Here is a 21,643-nt window from a genome sequence, read left to right as displayed (position 1 = left end):
ATGACCCCATTTGTGAGTAGACATCCCTTCTTCCGAAGTTACGAGGCTATTAAGTCGAGCTGAGTTAAGAGAAGGGGTTAATTAACCACCTTAGTAATAATATAATGATCTATTTGCTGATTTGAGGAGAATGATGACTAATTGATTTTGAGACTATAGTTTAGGAGGCAAATGGATTTATGCCTTGTTTAATTAACTTATTTATATAATAAAAATCGACTAAATATACATAAAGCACAAAAATTAAAAAGAATTAAAAATGGACGTAGCCAAACTTTAATTATTGGTAGATACATATAGTTTCCATTGGCCCCCTTCTAATTCAAATTTAAATTCAAATCGACCCCTTCGATGCAGAAGAAACGATAACATTCAACTGTTTATTAAAAAAAAAAAAACAATAACATTCAAAAACCTTGCAACACCGTGTTCCCATTTTCAAATCTCATTCCCTCTCAAAACCCTAGTCCCTAGCTGATACAACAACCGTCTTCTTCTCCTCTCCGATTGCCAATAACTCCATGACAGCTGTTGTTCCTCCGCCGGGTTCCGGCCGCGAGCTTTCGAATCCGCCTAATGACGGAATCTCGAATATCCGCTTCTCCAACCACAGCGATCACCTACTCGTCTCTTCCTGGGACAAGGTATGCCTGCTCATTTTAATAAATTAAAATCCCTAGCTCTGTCGCATTTCTTCATTTGGCTTTTTCGACTTTTGAATAGAGTGTGAGATTGTATGATGCGAGTGCTAATGCGGTGCGGGGAGAGTTCATGCATGGCGGGCCTGTGCTCGACTGCTGCTTCCACGATGATTCCTCTGGGTTCAGTGCCAGTGCTGATAATACTGTGCGACGGTCAGTTTATTGTTTCCCCCCTTTTTTTTGAACTAAATGAAGTAGACAGCTACCTATTGGTTGCTGGCTTTTAGCTTTGTTCAATTTCGAAGTGTGCAGTATTTATTTTATTCCCGAAATTGTTTGAAGAAGTTAAGCATGTGTTTAAGTTCTGAAAATAATTAAGTATGAAATTTATGTAAGGGATAACTTAGAAAAACGGGAGCTGGTGAAGATTTAAGATCTGGGAAGTCGAAACACCTGATATTCTAGTGTAGATTTAGTTATTAATGACAAGAACCAGGAGTAGCTAGTCGATTTGACCATTTTAGGCTCTTGAAAATGTGGAACTTCTTTTTTGTGGTAATTAGGTATGATTGACCGGTTCGTGGTTGTTCAGGTTTCCTTTCCTGATTATGTGAAATGATGAAGTATGATTGAGGTTCGTGGTTGTTCAGGTTTCCTTTCCTGATTGTGTGAAATGATGAAGTAATTAATTGTTTGTGCTGACAATTATAAATTATAGATTTCTAGTAGCCAATTGGAGTAGGTTTTCTTTTTCTCATATTTTTTTTTACAACAATGTAATGATTTCTTGTACTTCCTTTTTGGTGGTAACTCTTGCCCGTTCATTTCTCAACGCACTCAAATTAGTCTTACATGGCACCGTTACACTTGTCTTAATGCAAAGAGTTGCTTATCATTTGCTTGCAAATACTGTTGCTTTTGGATGGTCACTTTTTCTGCCTGTCTAGAATATATATTATATGATTCCTCATGTTTATGGTGCGATTAAAATTTTATGTCTTTTTCATCTACTTAAAGACTTTGGAATTGATATATTTCAGGCTGGTCTTTAGCCACGGAAAGGAAGATATTTTGGGAAGGCATGATGCCCCTGTTCGTTGTATTGAGTACTCTTATGCAGCAGGTGTGTAAGACTAGGATCAACATACTGCCCTTTGATGTCTATTTTATTGTAAGTTTTAGTATGTTTAAAAGATTTATCTACTTTAGCTAGTGGAGAGTTTATGATGACACTGACTATCATGAACCAAGAAAAGTTCAAATGTTGAACATGATGATAAAACATGTATATGGATTTTTAGCTAGTGGAGAGTTTATGATGACACTGACTATCATGAACCAAGAAAAGTTCAAATGTTGAACATGATGATAAAACATGTATATGGATTTTTTTATGTGCACCGATGTAGCAGTTGTTAGCTGAAATGCATAGTCCTTGTTACGATGTCAAAGTTAAGGATAAAGTTCTCCAGCATCACAGACATCTTCATGACATGTACAGTGGGAACGAAGACTAGTTTTGGCTTTAACGATTTTGTGTAGTATCCCCAATGTCTTCATCACACTTAATCAGCCTTTGTATATTGTATGAAAGAAATATATGCTTACTATCTTTGTATTTATTTCATGTTAGTGTTAGCTTCTTTTCCCCTCTACTGCATATTTCTCATAATGATTGCAATTCATTAGGCTGTGAGAATCCACCCATAGAATATAAGAAAAACCTGTTCTCTCTTGTGAAAATTTATGACCCATTTCTATTTTGTGCTTTCATGAATGAATATAGGGCAAGTTATCACTGGTAGCTGGGATAAAACAGTGAAGTGTTGGGATCCCAGAGGAGCAAGTGGACAGGAGCGTACTCTGGTTGGCACATATCCGCAACCTGAACGTGTTTATTCTTTATCTCTTGTTGGAAATCGTGTAGTAGTAGCTACTGCTGGAAGGCATGTAAATATTTATGACTTGAGAAATATGTCTCAACCTGAGCAACGGAGGGAATCATCATTGAAATATCAAACTCGATGTGTACGCTGTTATCCGAATGGTACAGGTATTGTAAATCATAAAATTGGCAGCATATTCTCTGTTCTTGCAGTTAGAATTTTGATGGACTAGAATGATATACCTATTCTACATGATTTCCAACGAAAGACAATTGTTGTTATTACTAGTGCTTTGTTATGGAACAGTTGCTTTTATTAGTGCTTTCTTATAGATTTGCAGTCATTTACCAAAATAAATGTACTTCCCCCAAGGTAGAATGTTATTATTAATTCTATCACATCAAATGGCTTTGCATGGTGTCTTAATTGGAGTGAAATAAATATGGGGATAGAGTTGTCCCCTGTTTGATATCATGCTACTTGTCTTACTCTGTTTAGTGATATACTAATATTTGTATTCATCTGGATTGCCATATGCAGGATATGCTCTTAGTTCAGTTGAAGGAAGGGTTGCAATGGAATTTTTTGATCTTTCAGAAGCCAGCCAAGCAAAAAAGTATGCCTCTTATTTATTTATTTATGTCTTTGCTGGTTTGCCCCATCAAAAGCACAACATGATGTTGATATTGTTCTTCTTGATTACTTCGCAGTATGATCTTACAATTTTTATCATTTTGTCCTACGATACATGCTAGACATCCAAACTTGACATGTCCTGATGCTGCACACTTGTTACTTTTTTTTTCCCATCATTTGTTATTATAGGTTTTGGTAGATGTCTCTATGGGCATTAAAGTAATGTCGAATGTCACTTTCCAGTTTTCTTCTATGAACCATCATCTGTCATACATGCATCAAGCCTTCTTTATTTATGCTCTCTTAGCTATCAATTTTGTGTTTTCCACTTTATTTTCTCCCTAAGATTCTTTGCTTAAACTTTTCCTCATGGCTTTTTGAGACTGATGTTTGCACTTGATTTGAACAAAATTGTCCATCTTCTACTACAGCATCTCTTGCACAAGTGCAAAATCACATCTTCTAAATTATTTGCAGAATACCGGGTTTCATTTTGCTATGCTTTCTGATGCACATTTCCAAACCTCTTGCAGATATGCATTCAAGTGTCATCGAAAATCAGAAGCTGGAAGGGACATTGTCTATCCAGTAAATGCTATTGCATTTCACCCAGTGTAAGCTTCTGATGGTTCTTTGTGCATCAAGTTCCTGAACTGTTTGATTGAGAAATGCAGTCATACTTTGTTTTTCCCAGACAAATTCTAGTCAATAAAATGGTTTGTTTTTGCCGAAGTTCTTTTACCTGAAAATTTATGAAAGGATCATCAAAAAAAAAAAAAAAAAGAAAGTTACTGTGAATTCAAGCCTGGTTATATGCATGTAGTTTTCTTGTATGAGTAAATGTTGATGCTTAGAAAAAAAGTTTACTTCAATAATAAAGTAACAAGTTGAAGCACGTATCACTTCAGGCTTTGATTGGATGAAGGGTTTTGGGGAGTTAGTAAAGGAAAGGTTAGAAAGGGTTAACAAAAACTCATTTCTATTTTATAAAGATTATTGTCAACAATTCCATAGCTTTGCTTTACTAACCCTCCAAACCCTTCCATCCAATCAAAGCCTTAAGCAAAGTTCAGAGGGTCAATAGGTCGCTTTACACAAGTTTAGACAGCCAATAGGTCGATTTAAGAAAGTTTAAAGAGTTAATCGATCACCTATTGCACAAGTTTAGACAGCCAATAGGTCAATTTAAGAAAGTTTAAAGAGTTAATTGATTGTTTTCAAAGTTTGAGGGGATAATCAGCTTTTATGGCCAACTTGGAGGGGCTGTGTATGTATAGTATTAGGCCTGGAACTTAAATCCCCAACATTTGCAACTTTCGGTTCTACTCTTTTTCTCATGATTCTCTGCTTCCAAATTCAACCTACAGCTATGGTACATTTGCAACTGGTGGCTGTGATGGATTTGTGAATGTTTGGGATGGGAACAACAAAAAGAGGCTATACCAGGTATGTGGCTAGCAGACATAATAGCATTGGTTTATTTCTGAAACTCATAATGATCCGTCTTCGTGTACTGCTCATCTTTTCCAGTACTCAAAATACCCGTCGAGCATTGCGGCACTCTCATTTAGCAGGGACGGTCGACTGTTGGCAGTGGCATCGAGCTACACATTTGAAGAGGGAGAAAAACCGTAAGATTGATTCTCATCACCCACTCTCTTTTGATTCTCTGATTTCTCTCCTATCAGTTTTAGTCTATGTTGCAAGGAAATTTTGATTTTAAAGCGTTTCACGTTTACATATCCGTTTCGAATCGAAACTCTTGGAAACTTGTACAAAATGTAACATAGGTGCTAATTGATACATGTTTGTTTTGCAGTCATGAACCAGATTCTATCTTCGTCAGGACTGTAAATGAAATAGAAGTTAAGCCGAAACCAAAAGTGTTACCAAATGCTCCGGCGTAACTTATATTGCAGAAGCAGTGGTGCCCTTGTGTTCTCTTACGTAGTATTGTATTCTTATGAGCTTCATTTATCTCGTATGAAGCTGTTCAAAACTTGAATTCAGCTGATATTAAATTAAGTTAGAATTTTTTCACTTGATTTCTTTTTCTTCCTCTTTAGATCCACATTATTCTGAGCAATGGCCAAAAACTTATACTAAAAGTGAAAATATTTCAGTACCCTGCAAGTATTGCCCATGCATTTCTTGTTACAGATGCATATGTTTGTCAACGTAACCTCATTGGAGGAAGAGATGGAAACTGGGAACTTGTGTTTCTGCCGGGGGGCAAATTAAGTGCCAAAACAGTCCCTAAAATTGATAGGTGGAATCAATTTAGTCCAAATTGAATTCTACATATCAATTCGGTACTCTATTAAATAATATCTAACATATCAATTCTGTTACCTTCTCTTCTTGAGGATAGGATTGGGGTCAGTCTTCCTAGACTGATCCCGGGTTAGGTTTTTATTTGTTTGTTTTTTTTTTTCTTCCCTTCTTACCAAAAAAAAAAAAAATAATATTTAACAAATTATTCCAAATGTAAAAATGGAAATATACATGGATAAGAATTTTTTACATTCTACGTAATACGACTTAGAATTCAGAAGTTCAGCGTTTCGTTTTTCACAATTAACAATCTCCCTGCCCGAGTTTTATCCTTTTAACTGATGCACAAATTTTTGGACATGGCTTGATGGTGAAAGGACATTTTGGGCCTTTATTTGTCAAGCAAAAAACTCACGAGTAGAGTAGAGAAAGCTGTATAATACCGTTTTAAAATTTTCAATTTGATTTTTTTTTTTTATATTGTTTTGCATTACTATTTACTAATACATTTTTGACAAATTTTTTATTATCAAATTTAGGCTTATTTATGTTAAGTAACTTATGCAAGCAATTCTAAATAAGCGTAATAAATAAGAAAAGATAATTTTTTTGATAAATTTTACATATTAAAAGTAGGTTATTTTAATAGTCTAATTATAGTAAAACCTCTATATAGGAATACACTTAGAACCGGCTATTTGTATAATAATTGAGAGGTTATTATTAAATAGAGTTTGGTATAATAAAATTTCTCAACAAATAAAATTTTAAATTTTTATCATAGACATACATGGTTTATATATAATGTATAACAATAGACATTAATGGAACAAATTAAATATTTAGAATTTCAATTTAGAGTTTAGTTTCAAGTTATAGTTTATGTTTCTAACTAATAGATAATTTCAATAGTCTTTTTTTTTTTAATTTTATAATTTAGTTTGAATTCTTAATAAATATATATATATATCAGTGAGGCTATAAAGAGGGACTCCCTTACTCTTTATTCTAAGGGAGTTATAGACTTATTCTAGTTACCAAACAATACATTATAATTTAATTAAACATATTTAATTAAGTAAAACAAAATTAGTCTCTCCCTCGCAATATACCGTCTTCTTCTCTGATTCTTCTCGCCGTCTCTCTCTCTCTCTAACAGTAATCAACGATTTAAGGTCTCTATCTCGCTCCTTCACCGAAACCCCAACTCCGGCCAGAAATCGATTCTCTCTCCATCTTCTCCAAGGTCTCTATCTCTCTCCTTCAGTGAGGTCCCAAATCGGTTTTATCTTTTCGGTGAGTTTCCTTCCAAACTCTCAATTAATATCATCCATACCTGGTAAGATTTGTAAACTTATTGTTTTAGTAGTGTTCAATGGAAATTGGAGTCTTGATTTTATTCCCCATAAGTTTATGGCGGAATCAAAATCCTAAATTTGGGATTGCAATCGCAGAACCTTCCTCCCTCGACCACAGATTGACATTTGTAACCCAGACTAAAAGAACAAATGAATGGGCATGTCTATTATTTTCCATTATTTCTCTTGTTGAAATCCAAACAAGCGTTTTTTATTTGAAAAATAATGTTATTGAAGAATTTGGTAACTCAAGTAAAGCGTCATTTATCTATGCTATGCAATCCAATAATAGTGTTTTGGCTTAAAAGCACAGTCCCTAAATTTTTGGTATTATTTGGACATGATTCTGAAACTTGAATTCCTATCATGGGAATACCCTAAAAACTTTAATTCCTGTGCAGTTCAATGGGACTAGGATGCATGATAGATGCTAATTTCTTTGCATCATTTTTCCTTTTGTTGTATGGTTGCTTGGTCCTTTGCCTGCAGCCTTGTCCTCCATTACATTTGTTTGGGCTTTATATGAGCTTGATTTTTTCTGTCAAATGCAATGATAAAATGTAGTTTTACATGTACTTCTTACCATATAAATTGAATTGTAATTGATTTTGGTCGAAGTTATTGGATAAAATTATGTTTTTTAGGTTCATATTGTTGTTTCGTCAGAATGATTTCACTATTGAAAAAACCTCACTGATAATTTCACTATTCCTAAAAAAATTAGGATGTGTTTGATGAAGGTAAATCAGAAATTGGTAGTGCAAATATTAGAGATCGGAATAATATTTCACTCCGTGATAATCATAGTAACGATGAGAATGTCTGATGTTTATTACTTTAGAGCAGATGTTGTTGCGTTCTTGTTTCTCCTGTTCTAGATTATTCTACTATTTAAGAGGTAGTTCCTTTTGGTGTGATTCTGTTGATAGTGAGTTTTCTTGTTCAGGAAAATTACTAGCATGCTTTTTGGGGAAGTGCTTTGGAAGCATCATATTCATGCAGAGCATTTGATGGGAAGTACATAAATGATTCCATTAAGGCCTTTTACTGATTCTCTTGTAGATACGGAGTTGGATAAATCATTTCATTTTTTTTTTACTGTTTTGAGGATATGAAGGACCTGTGAAAATTTATGTCAGTGAAAATGAACAATGGAATGAGAAGTTGAATGTTAAATTGTAGTTTTATTTTTGTGAAATATGTTGAACAGCAACAGTAAAATTGTTCAATCTCAAATGATAATACCATTAAGTTTTGATTTATTCATTATTGAGCAACTTCTAGCTTTCTGAATCTGTTCATCTTTAGCCAAATGTTTTATTCCAAATTGAATTACATAAGAGAGAGTAAGATTAAGTTTATGGTTTTATGAAGAAGCAATTTATAGTTGATGAATTTCTGAAAATCAAATTGATAAATTGAATCTCAAGTATTAAAAGTTTGGAACTCTGTTGTTGCTTAACATTTACATGTTCAATAGCTAAAGAGGCAAACTCAATATTGTAGGCAAACTCAATATTTCGTGCAATTTTATCCGGGATAAGGTACTAAAATAGGCCTATAGTTTTTTGGAACTATTAATTTAGGCTTTACGTATAAAATAGCGCCAATATAGACTTAAGGTTTAAAAAAATGGTACCAATTTAGGCATCCATAACAGATTGGACACGTCATTCCTATTACTCCATTAAGTTCTTATTTCTCCCTCCATGTACAATTGATAGAACTGAACGGACTAATATCAATGACGTGCCTCGTTCCGTTATCGAGGCCTAAATTTGTACATTTTTTAAACGTTAAGCCTATATTGGTACTATTTTATACGTAGAGGTATTTTGATACCTTATCCCATTTTATCAAGACATTACACTACACCTGCTAATCATAAATAATCTCTATGAGGCTGCACTTCGCTTGATAACATGACCATCATTTATATAAAAAGATAATTACCTGTAAAGATTGACATCATAAAACCTCTCTCATGCCTATATTTTAGACTAACATTTTAGACTATATTTATGATGTTTATGGTGCTGTACAGGACCTCACTTTTTTCATAAATGTGGTTGACAGGTAACTAATTTGCTCAAACAATTCCACTATACCTAATTTGCTCAACTTTAGAAGTGCACACTCCATTCAATTCCATGAATAAACACAATAAAAAATAATATAATTACAAAAACAAAATCATATTGGTACTAAACTCTAATAAGGGACAAAATTTCATTTCTCAAAATCAACTATATCCAGCAATTAGAATATGCATATACTGCCTCAACAACCATTAGAGAAAACTATTTTGCTCGCTCTCGACTTCATCTTCGTCCTCACTCGATAAATACCTACATTAGATAAAAACATACATATCAGTCAAATACTAATACACAAAAATAATAGAAGAATGAAAAACAACATTAACTATATCTTACTGAAGTGATGGACAATTTCTTTTATCATGAGCTTGACCAACTTGACCGCACGCATTGCACTTTCTAGCTTTTATATTTTTTTTTGCTTTCATCATTGCCTTTTCTTTTCCTCCTTTCAGCCTTTTTCCACACCCTTTTGCTCGCACTTTATCTGGCTCATTATAAACATGTTCAAGGCGACTCAAATCTTTTTCACTTGTAGCAAGACTACATAAAGAGCTATATTTTTCTTCAAAATTTGTCACTCTATCAATTTTCTCACGAATTGCTTGAAGCCCGTCTTTTAAAATATTTTTTGCTTCTTCACATATGAAGGCTTTATCAATCAAATCTACACAATCTTTCACTACTTGACTCCTTTCCAAGATAAATTATTTGTCATCGTTTATAATCAAACCGTCATTATCAACCACGACCCCTGCTTTTGCTTCCTTAGTCCATCTCTTTTGGATGTATTGGTCTGGTAGCTTGACAAAATCATGACGTTTAACTAAATAACTCAAGATATGCCTACATGGAATGCCAAAGCTCTCTAATTTTCTGCAACTACAAGAAGCAAAATTAAGTTCCTTGTTATATAAAACTTTACGGCCTTTACTATCTACTCCATTATTGTTTTTAACCGTAAACATCTGCTGATTCTCAGTTTCATTAATAAGCTCAATCCTATACTTCAAACAGACCCACATTTCATCCTCAAATATATAATAGATTTCATTCGTATAAATCTCAACCATATGATCCAAAAAGTCATGGTTCATTTTTATTTTAGGCCTCTCGTTCATATCTTTGATATCTGCAACCAATTCCCCATGGCGTTGCTTAACGAGTCCCCTACCAAACCTCACCATAAAGTCAAACAAAGAGTTGCTTTTTTTGATATATTTCTTGAAAAATGCGTGGTTGGTCTCTGCCCGTTGGCTACTAGACATGTTCGCTGAGAAAACATGATTAACATATGCTGGAATCCACTTGGACCAAATTTTATAGATATTTACCAACCACTCATTATTGTTTAATCCATCTTCCGCAACAAGTTCCGTCCACTTCAGGTCAAACTCTTCAGGATTCTCTGAATTCCAAATGCAATCATGAAACTTGGCCTCATGTGTTGCATATTTTACTGCACCAATTTTTTCAGAAAATTTTGACACAATATGCCAAATACAATACCTGTAAATGATACAATAAGAAATACAATACAAATTAAGTTTCTAACTATACACGGTATGAAATTATCAAGAACAACTATTAATTTTATTTTAATAGGTGGAAATGATGGAATGTAAAAGCTATATATTATTTTTCTAATTCTATTTGTTATGGACGAAGTTAGGTGTCTATTTAATATACTCCTAGTCACCATAATATATAATTTTATCACAGTAATATGTAAACCCAAATTTGATTAATATGCTCCTAATCACAATAATATATAAACCAAATTCAAGTAATAAAAAAAACCTGTGGAAGGTATTTGGTAAGATTGTCGATATGGCACTTGTCATTGCTGGGTCTTGATCAGTAATTATCATTTTCGGTGCATCACCAGGCATAGCTTCCAAAAATTGTGTAAATAACCACACAAAATTATCAGAATGTTCCCCATTCAATAAAGCACAAGCAAAAACAATAGTTTGTCTGTGATTGTTGACCCCCAAAATTGGCGCAAATATCATCCCATACCGGTTGGTGTTGTACGTAGTGTCAAAAATGATAACATCATTATAAAATCTATAACTCCGTCTCATCGTTGCATCAGCCCAAAAACAACGTGTAATTTTCTTATCATCATCTGCATCAATCTTGAAATAAAATGAAGGGTTTTTTGCCACTTCTGATTCAAAATATTCATGCAACATATCTCCATCGTGTCCTTTTAACTTCAACCGCTTCTTTGTTTCATGATTATACAAATCCTTCTGTGTGCACCCGAGATTTTCCATCCCCCCTGCTTGTACCTGAAGAAAATTATATTGCTGATGCGTAGGTATATTCACCGTCGACAGTTGTTCATTCAAGGATTTTGCAGCAGATGGTACTTGGCGATGAGACCGTAGGAAGGGTGTTTTTGTTGGGGTTAGTAACGGGTGATTGTGCTCCTCGTTAAATGTTTTTACCATAAAAAAATGTTTTTTATTTCTCACAACCACCAATTTAGCGTTACAGTCAGCTTTATATTGTCCCCGACGTCTTTTCGCACCAACATCACTAAACCTTTTGGATTTTCCTTCCTTTGAACAAACATATTCTTTCCTAATAATTTCTCCGGTGCTCTTTTTTAACTTCGATGATGACATTCGAACACTAAACCCAACGTTTTTAGCATAAGCATTATAGAATTTATAAACATCATCTAATGTTTGAAATTCTTTTCCTTTTGTCGGCTGAAGTTGATCACTTACAATTTCATTGTCGGAATCTTGTTCTCTGTCAGACTCTTCGGCAGTCACAATATTATTACTAAAATCATGACTTTGAAAGGCAGAATTATTATCATCTTCCATCTCTATAAAAAAAAAACATTAGACGGATGTAAAGTGTAATCACTGTAAAGCCCAAGAAATAATTGTATTAATCATGAATTAAGAGTGAGAATACAACATGTGATTTGACGGTAACTAAAATGATTTTTTATCACTATTGCTGAAAAAAAAAATTGCTCCATATATAAATCTATATAGGTTTCACGTCTTGTTGATGTGTGCATATTTTTTCAATATTTTTTCACATCTCTAAGCATTATTTCTTTGATATCTTTTGTTTCCATCCACATATTCTTATTCTGAAACTGATTTAAATGGAAGTAAGAAATGAAGCAGGAGGTGGAGGCATTGGGATATCTACTGTCCCTTCTAACATTAATATAACTTTTTTTCATGGAAGGACGAAGGAATGGCTCATCAAGATTGCACCAAACTCCAACTTTAATCATTCTATCCATGTGTTTCTGATCGACCTCAGCTATATGTGATTAGTTTATTTTATCTCATTGCCCATGAAACAATCATAAATGCTTTCTACAAGAACACGTTCATCCTCATCAGCACTATAATCTACATTCTTTATGCAGCATGTGATCTCCAACAACATAATACCAAAACTATATATGTCAGCTCTAACTGTCACTGGCAAATTTCGATGCCATTCTGGTGCTACATATCCCCTTGTTCCCCTTATCTTGTGAATGTTTTGGTTTGGTTTTCCTTTAGTAACTTTGCCAATCCGATCAGATATTTTTTTAGCCAATGTAATTAATTAGAAGGCAAAACTAAATTTGCTACTAAGCTGTAGTACCTATGAGGTATATTACAGGGATAAGGTGCGAAAATACCCCTAAGGTTTATAGTCAGGATCAATTTTACCTTTAACGTTTAAAATTGTGCAATTATACCCCTAATGTTGACAGCCAAGAACAATTTTACCCTTAATGTTAGTAAGTTCGATCAATTTCAGACATTAAGCATGATTTTCAGATCAGAGGAGAAGAAAGCACTCAAACGCAGGACAAATGGAGGTGCATTTTCACAGAATCATCATGGAAGAACTCCCTGCAGTTTGAATTGATACCCATAAAATAATAATTGATGGTTAAATGTGTATGTTTGAAGACCCTTGGAAATTTAGCAGACAACGAAAACTGAAATTTGAGTGAATTAGAAAAGAACAGCTCCACCTCCACCTCCCTGGAATTACAGCAGAAAGGGATGCAAATGAAATGAAATCGTCTTATATTTGTTTAAGTGCTTAGCTTTTGGAGTGAAAGTTACAGATTTGGAATATTCACTCACTATAATCTTCGTTTATTTGATGAATTGACTCAACTTGATACGATAGGGGTAAAATTGCTCTTAACTGCCAACGTTAAGGATAAAATTGTACAATTTTAAACGTTAGGGGTAAAATTGCTTCTGGTTGTGAACTTTAGGGTATTTTCGCACCTTATCCCTATATTATATAAGGTGTACTATGATGCAATACTAACAATCCACCTTCACAATTCTAAATTGCCAATTACTAACTTTTAAACTCAGAAATAATTTTCATTTGTATTTGGGTATTAAATAGTACATTCATAATTGTAATTAATTCATTACTAACTTGTAAACTCATCATCAAATTAATTAGCAACAGAACCAGAAAATAGGATGCAAGGTGGGATGGAAAGCATAAAAAATCAGAATATATTTTTGAAATCGTCCTAATTTTTTTTAGGAATAATGAAATAGAGTTTATCAATAAAATAGAGTTTATCAACAAAATAGGTAATGATGTGATTTACGTATTTACTATTATTGCCCGTCATTTAATTGTGGAATCCATAGAATGAACATTAATGACTTTGATTCAAATATTGCCACACTAATTTCACTATTCCTAAAAAAAAATAGGACGATTTCAGTATTGCTGCAAAAATAGGAAGAATTTTAATACTATTGCTGAAAAACTGGATAATTGAGAGTTTGGAAGGAAACTCACCGAAAAGATAAAACCGATTTGGGACCTCACTGAAGGAGAGAGATAGAGACCTTGGAGAAGATGGAGAGAGAATCGATTTCTGGCTGGAGTTGGGGTTTCGGTGAAGGAGCGAGATAGAGACCTTAAATCGTTGATTACTGTTAGAGAGAGAGAGACGGCGAGAAGAATCAGAGAAGAAGACGGTATATTGCGAGGGAGAGACTAATTTTGTTTTACTTAATTAAATATGTTTAATTAAATTATAATGTATTGTTTGGTAACTAGAATAAGTCTATAACTCCCTTAGAATAAAGAGTAAGGGAGTCCCTACATATATATATATATAATTATTACTATATAAAGGCATAGTTTGTAAGGGTGAGACTTGAAAAGTGTATAACGTTTGAGAGGTTATTCCTATTTATAACTGGTCTTGGGACCGAGTTTTTTTATAACAAAATAGAAGTTATTCTTATATAGACTATTCCTATATAGAGGTTTTACTGTAATATTTTATTGGTCTTGGTAAAAAATCTTAAATCGACATAGTAAGAATTATATATTAAAAGCAGCTGGAATCAGAAGACAAGCATTCAGGTGTTTGCATTAGAAAATACTATCTTAAGAGTGACCTTTTGTTTCACCTGTAAATTCTAAAAAGCCTTCTTTTACGCAGAATAATACACATTGCACTCAGCATTCCAAAACAAGTACAATGACCCAAAGGTCTATCAAGTGGGATTCTCCTTGATTTTTTCTTCCATATTTTCAACTATGCTTACTTTATAATTACCTAAACCCCGACGCAGTTCGCGGACCAGCTTGTGCTGCTCTCATGGCTTTTGATTGAGCAAGCAAAGCCTCATAATCCTGAACATAGAAAGGAGGTTGATATTTAAGTTGATCGGTGACGAATGAAATGCAGCAAAAGACATAAGCTGAACAAAACGAAAAATTTACCCGTTTCTCAAATGCGTCATCACTTGAATCAACTATTTTATCAGCAAGACCATATTCTATAGCTGCTTGAGCGTTTAAGTACTTCGGACGCTGAATGTCCTTGTTTATTTCTTCCTTTGTCTTCCCAGTTCCTTTTGCTAATAATTCAATGTAATACTCGGTATTTGCATCGAGTTCCTTGGCCTGATAAACAAAGTCAACAGGAAGAAGCAATCCGTTAAAGTTAAAGAAAATCAGAGAAACACGCATAAACAAATGACGAAAGCGAGAGCAAGAGAGAGAGAAAGAGACCTTAATCCACATATCAATTGCAGCCCCACTTGATCTGCTTACTTTAGGCAGATACAACTTTGCTGAAATTCAAAATGAATTTGTTAGAAGAAATTAATGAAATTTACCAACGCCAAGAACTCGAGAAGAAAGAATCCTCTTCCAAACTACTGGCGCGACAGCATGTAGAAGAGCAACCAAATTTCTACCTATTTTATTTCATCGCCATATCTACTTTCCCTCGAGGTTATTATCTATTGTTTGTAAAATTATAATATATGGTTCAAAAGCTGTAAAACGAGTAAATTTGCAGCTCCGCTTTAGTGTAACGTAAAGATGAGAAAAGCACACCATCTTTCTGATAGTTTGGAAAGGCCAACATATACATTAAGGCTGTCAATTTCTGACATGACAACACGATTTACAAACACAACTCAGTCGACACAACATGTTTGACACCATTATTAATTTTATGCCACTTATATGATATATAATCATGTTGAATATATAGATCACATAATACGATTATAACAAACCTACAAAATGTAAGTGCTTTAGTGCATAAGAGAAGTTAGATCATACTGGAAGAGTTTGGCTGCATAGCACGATAACCCTTAGCTCCAAGAGATAGAAGCATAGCTGCTTGACCATACGCCATGCCACAATTCACAGTGTACACTGTTGATTTGCAGTACTTCAAACAAATAGAAAAGGAGAACACGTATTTAGCATAACGAATATCAGATGGTTGAACAAAGCACAACAGGCATATATACACATACATACATTCGCGGAATGACACAAATAGACGCACATGCATACACATAGGTACACACGATGTGTGCCAAAGCACCAGCATACTAGATAAGATAGTATAATTAGTTAGGATATACAGCTACCATTTCGCAAGCGTTTACATTTTTCATTGCATATAAGGTACAAGTGCTATTAGGGGGAAAAACGAAAAGTTTCAACTCAGAGATTTATTATGGGTCCTGATAATATCATGTGCAGATGATAATACTTACAGAAATGCAATCAGCAATAGCATATGCCTCTGTTTCAGAACCAACAGTCTCCATTTTCTCATCCTATATTCATAGAAGGAAACCCAATTAGCAACGAAAAGTGAAACTTGCTTAACAAAGAACATGACTTGGCAATCCGTAGAATGTCACTCAACATCTCATCAGAAAACATCTCACTAGGCGAAGGAAACAAGAACAAACGAAAACAAATACTCCTACCTGTGTCCCAGATGAGTTAATGTACAAATATATAGGTTTCGAAGAGTCATCGTAATCCAAATACATAAACTGAGCAACAAGAAGCTCTGTAACAGCCGGTACAATCTGCAGGAGTCAAATACAAACAAAATCAATATGCTATTAGTAGGATCGAAAGAATATAAGTAGAAAAATTATAACATTTCAGCCATTAGCAAGGACATTAATGAAGCAGCTCACAGGCATTCCCAGATAGCATATCCGAGCATCTAAGAGTAAAGAAGGCAAATCCGGAGGAGCACTTTTGGGTCTCCCAGCTCCTCTGCTCGCTCCTCCACGATACATGCTTACGCTCATACGATATTTTGCAGGACCCCTATCCGCCATGCCTGAGAGGCTGTACATTCCCCCATGATCCAAATAATGCCTTCTAGCTGTGATGCTTTCCTGGCAAGAGTTGTCAAAAACAGAGAATCTATCTAGATTATACAGGCTTGGGAAGAAATTAACGGCTGACAAAGAGAAAAGGACTAGTAATATTGATTGCTTATTAACAGATAAACTCTAATCCGTATAGATGATTTCAACAAATAATGAAAAGTAAGAAACCTCTGTAACACTTTCTGACTGTCTGCGGGCTGGATTGTCTTCAGTCATGAACATGTCCATTTGTGAAGGAGTAAGACCATAGAGATGTCGTGGTACATTTTTGTAATTATCCGTTACTGCAGTTGATGGATATAGAGAAAACAAAGTTGGAATTTGAAATTTCTCATCGTGTAAATATGAAAAAAAAAAAATCAGATCTCTTAAAATTTCACAAGATATTTCAGAAATGCTAAAAGAAAGCCAACTTGATATCAATAAAGGGAGAGTAAAAGAAAATCATAGTTACAAGCAAATAATCAAAAAGATTATTACTAAAATGGCCATAGAGAAAGTTACACTTAAATAATATGATTACCAACCCAACAAAAGCCCTTCAAAAGAAAACTCGCGAAAGATATAAAGCTGTTGCACACGTTGTGTGTAGAAGAGATACTAAGAGTACATCAAAAACTGATGATTTCTTTTCCTCAAACGAAAAGTGAGTTCTCTAAGCTATCCTCCTAGTAAGATATTATAAGTTGTCAATTTCTGACATGACAACACGATTTACGGAGACAACTCGCCTAACACGACTCTTTTGACACGATTATCATTTTTGTTGCATTTATTTACATCACATATGAACACATGGTATTACAGATCACATAACACGATTATGACACGAGAACCTATTTTGACACCCGACAAACTTTGAGCACATAAACCGGAAAACTAATTGATATACTATTATGTCCAACTGTACAACCTCTAAGAACAGCCATTATTTGATTGAATGACCCAAAAATTCTTAGTAATTGCCGGGGACTTTCTTGAGCTAATACTCCAGATTAAGAGATTGTGATGTGTAACTTTTCCAGTTCTTTCTCTATACATTGTTACTAGAGTAGAACATGTTAATTAAACTCTTAAATCTAATCAAGGAAGCATCATATTTCCATGTCACCATGCTGTTCAACCTGATGTGGCAAACATCTAGCCATCTTTCTCCTGGGGTAAAATGCACCAACGATTATTGAAGCCTGGGGCTTGTTTCACAAAGGTCACTAAACTTCATTTTCTTTCAATAAAATCACTGGAATTTTGAAGCGACACAGAAGACAGTTGACTATGTATTAACTAAGCGTCATGTCAGATATGTATGACTTTTATGGCTAACGTGGCAGAAATGTGGCAGCCAAGTGTGTGCAACATGACACATCCTAAGACGTTTTTTTTCTTCTTTTTCATAATCACATCCTTATCTGATATGACACTTCGTTAACATATGGTCAACTGTTTCATCTCCTGTGTCAAGCCAACATTCTGGTGAGTTTTAATACAGAAATTGGCCGGAATGACTTTACTGAAATCAAATGCAAAGTTCAGAAAGTTGAGTAACCTTTGTGAAATAGACCCCAAACTTACATGAAATTCGGTGCAATATACCCTTTCTCCTGCTCACAAAGTCCCACCAGATCTAATATTTTCCCCCATAATGGAAAACAAACTGTTGACCCTCAAACCACTTTTGCATGGTTTGTTTAAATGAACACCAGATTCATCTCACTTAATTCAAAGAGGAATGAATTGATTTATAGCTATTGGAATCACATTACAAACTAAAACTACCATCGGAAAAGTTGTCTATAAATCCCAACAATACAATATCTTATTCCGACAACAACCTTCTCCACAAATATCATCTCTTCTTTTAGAAAAACAACTCCCAACAGAGAATGCACATTGGAGTGGACATGAAACAAGCAAAGCTAGCAATTTTGTTGAAGAGAGAAAAACACTAAATGATAAGGACATAACACAATTGAACATACGTTAGGCATTGAATCCAACATCTCAATTCTCAACTAGTTTTTTTCTTTTTTCTTTTTTGTGCAGGTTAGTATCTTGTATTGTATCCTATCTGCCAATCATATTTTAACAAAAAAATACAGAAAAATAGCCTATTGCCCTATTGACCAATTGGCTTCTTAAAATTCAAATAGCAATTTCATGCAACCGCCATAATACTTCTCAGCATAGACTTACAGCACAACCAAAGTGTAATATCTCCTTTTATCTTAATTGGACATCAGAGAGACATCTTCCCTTTAATTTCTAAGAGCTTAAAATAGAAATTAAATTACAAAGGCTTAATACATACTCAACTAACTTCGACTCAAACGCCAAATGATCCCCCGAACTTTTATAATGACCATTCCGCTATTACAACTTGCTTGAAATGACTTTCCTACTACCTCAACTTGCTTAAAACATTCTTTCAGCCATCTCAACTTGCTTAAAATGGCCTTTCCGCCATAGTTATTAAAGGCGCATGGCGCACTAAGGCGCAAGGGGTCCTGGAGCCATGGCGCATGGCGCATGGCGATGGCGCGCGCCATAGTGAGACAAGGCGCACTTAAAAAAAATAAAAATTATAAAAATATAAAACTAACATAAAACTAAATCATGAAAATATCTTAAGCATAAATAAATTTTAAAATGCAAAATAAACCCCATATTAGAAAACTTTAAAGTTGAATACTAATTCCTAAGTTCTACTCCTAATCAAAACTCTACAAATCCATCACTCCTCATCATCACTATCACACTCCTCATCTAAGGCATCATCAAACTATTGATCATCAAAGTTGAATTCCCTTTGGCTTCTTTGTTTCTGTTGTTTGAATCCGTTTAATGTGTTTTCTTTCTAGTAAACTTCTTCCTCTTTTAATGACTCTGTCTCTTACTCTTCAAATGACTCTGTCTCTTCCTCTTCAAAGAGTCTCTTCGTCTTCTACTTAGTTTAAAACCTATAATCTCTCTCCTTTTTAATACTTTTTGTTAATATAACATGTGTTCCATTCCAGATATATAAAGTAACTACCAAAAAACTGCCCATAACTGCCTCTAACTGCCAAGGCGCGCCTTTGGCAACTGCATTTGGCGCAAAATGGCGCACCAGGCGCGCGCCATGGCGATTGCGCCTCGCCATGGGGCTGCCATGGCGCCAAGGCCTGCGCCTGGTGCGCCATGCGCCATAGGCGCGCCTTAGGCGCGCCTTTAATAACTATGCTTTCCGCCCCCTCAATTTGCTTCAACTGCTAGTGATGCATACAAAGTACGATACTACCACATGGAGATAGGGGTTAACCATGGCCATTCAAGCAAGTTGAGAGGGGGAAATATCATTTTAAAAGTTTAAATGGTCATTAGCCGTTTGGATACAAGTTGGAGAGGATGGATATGTATTAATTCAATTACAAACTATCAATCTTTATGTTATATTTCCTAACACCCAATCTATGTTGCACTACACTACTCTATAGCAGAGTTTCTGCCTTTGGTTTTGTGTCAGTGTCTATTTCTGTTTGAAGGCTATTTTATGAAGGTTATGTTCTAGAAATGACCTTCCCAATGTCCTTTTTCCGTGTCCAAGCTATGCAACATAGCACCCAATACTTTATAGGCTCAAAATAGAACCAGCTAAGAACAGGAGAAACTCAATTCCCAATATCCTTCTCCTTTTAATTAAAAACAACAAATTTCCAAAAAGTGAAGAAACTAAAATCATCCTCATCACTAAAAATTCAAAACTACAACAAAAAAAATAGATAACAAGCAGTTGATAAAAAGAGAGATAGAGACTAACATCCATCCTTGAGATTTTCTTCTCTGAACTTCTTGGGTATGTGTTGGAAAGAATTCGCAGATGCAGAAGGAGGCTTGTAGCATCTATTTTTATCTAACCTCTTATTTCGCGAATTTGGGACAAAGAAAAGCTTAGGATTGGAGAGGAAAGACGATTTCGGCAGACCAGAAGAAGGATTCGCTAGCTCTGGGTTTGGAGATGATAGCTGAGGAAGAAAAGAAGAAGCCATCCTCTATTAAAATCGATAAGCTGCTGGTCTCGAATGGAGTCTCCCTTCTGCAAATTTGCTTCACTGTGTAGAATTCTAGAAGAAGGATTCGAAATCGAAAGCGAAGCTTGAGGCTTTTGTGGATTTGGGAATTTTGAGGTTTAATTTTCGTGCGATTGTAAAATATAATTACCGAGTAATCCTTCATGTATCTTGGAATATAAATTTTGGTCCTCGTTGTTTCTAATTAACAGATCTTTTTCATTTTCATAAAAAAGAACAGATCTTTTCATGAATATTTTTATTTATTTTTTTGAAGATTTATTTTTTAATTAATTTATTATTCCATATAATTTATTAGCAGTTTCATTGAATTAAAAAAAAAAATCATATTTTGAGCAAGTAGGAAGCTGTTGGCAGGTCTAGAGCATGGTGTTATCATTTTTTCGATAGTCTGTCACCAGGTTTGGGAGTGGAGGAATAAGGAGATTTTTGGAAGAGAAAATGTGGTTAGACCTAATTTATTTGAATTCTTCTCTAAAAAGATTTGTACCATTGTTGATAGCTTCAAAGAAGATTCTTTAGCTAGGGCTATCCAGAAGAAGGTTGTTCATCTCATTGGCTGGAGTAGGCCTAGTGAAGGGGTGGTGAAGTTAAATACTGATGGCTCTTGTCTAATGGACGGTACAATTGCTGCTGGAGGGGTTCTGAGAGATGCTGGTGGCGATTGGGTGTCTGGGTTCGCTCAGAATCTGGGTATGGGTTCTTCCTTTTCTGCGGAACTTTGGGGGATCTTTTCCGGCCTCAGGCTTGCTAAGAATCTGGGCTTGAAGAAACTGATTGTGGAATCTGTTAACCTCGAAGCTATCAAAATGATCTCTGAGAAGAGTGCTATTTGTTTGAGTAGCTAGAATTTAGTCAAAGAGATTAGAAGGGTTTGTTCTTCTTTTGACTCCATCAGCTTCTGCCATATTTTTAGGGAGCAGAATCGGGTGGCGGACTGTCTTGCGGCTGAGGGTCATGGCAGGATGTTGGGTGTCTCAACATTCTCTTC

The 21,643-nt window shown here is 34.8% G+C and overlaps 2 protein-coding genes across 2 annotated transcripts; one reads left to right on the top strand and one right to left on the bottom strand.

The window, feature by feature from the left end:
• Positions 1-349: 349 nt before the first annotated feature.
• On the top strand, positions 350-5,208 carry LOC136225528 (mitotic checkpoint protein BUB3.1). Its single transcript, XM_066013589.1, has 9 exons — positions 350-644; positions 724-854; positions 1,682-1,764; positions 2,428-2,694; positions 3,068-3,143; positions 3,697-3,777; positions 4,531-4,609; positions 4,694-4,794; positions 4,983-5,208. Exons 1-9 carry the CDS (start codon positions 522-524, stop codon positions 5,068-5,070), a joined length of 1,029 nt encoding a protein of 342 aa, XP_065869661.1. The 5' UTR covers positions 350-521; the 3' UTR covers positions 5,071-5,208.
• Positions 5,209-14,269: 9,061 nt separating this feature from the next.
• Positions 14,270-20,773, bottom strand: LOC136226472 (ATP-dependent Clp protease proteolytic subunit-related protein 1, chloroplastic). Its single transcript, XM_066014974.1, has 9 exons — positions 20,382-20,773; positions 16,754-16,869; positions 16,385-16,591; positions 16,166-16,270; positions 15,947-16,009; positions 15,501-15,612; positions 14,940-15,001; positions 14,649-14,831; positions 14,270-14,558 (listed from the first exon to the last, which is right to left on the bottom strand). Exons 1-9 carry the CDS (start codon positions 20,608-20,610, stop codon positions 14,478-14,480), a joined length of 1,158 nt encoding a protein of 385 aa, XP_065871046.1. The 5' UTR covers positions 20,611-20,773; the 3' UTR covers positions 14,270-14,477.
• Positions 20,774-21,643: the final 870 nt, after the last annotated feature.

The sequence above is a fragment of the Euphorbia lathyris genome, chromosome 4 (assembly GCF_963576675.1).
Source record: "Euphorbia lathyris chromosome 4, ddEupLath1.1, whole genome shotgun sequence".
NCBI classification, from domain to species: Eukaryota; Viridiplantae; Streptophyta; class Magnoliopsida; order Malpighiales; family Euphorbiaceae; genus Euphorbia; species Euphorbia lathyris.
Note: the sequence above shows the minus strand (reverse complement) of the source record. Positions and strands in the feature narration are given on the sequence as shown.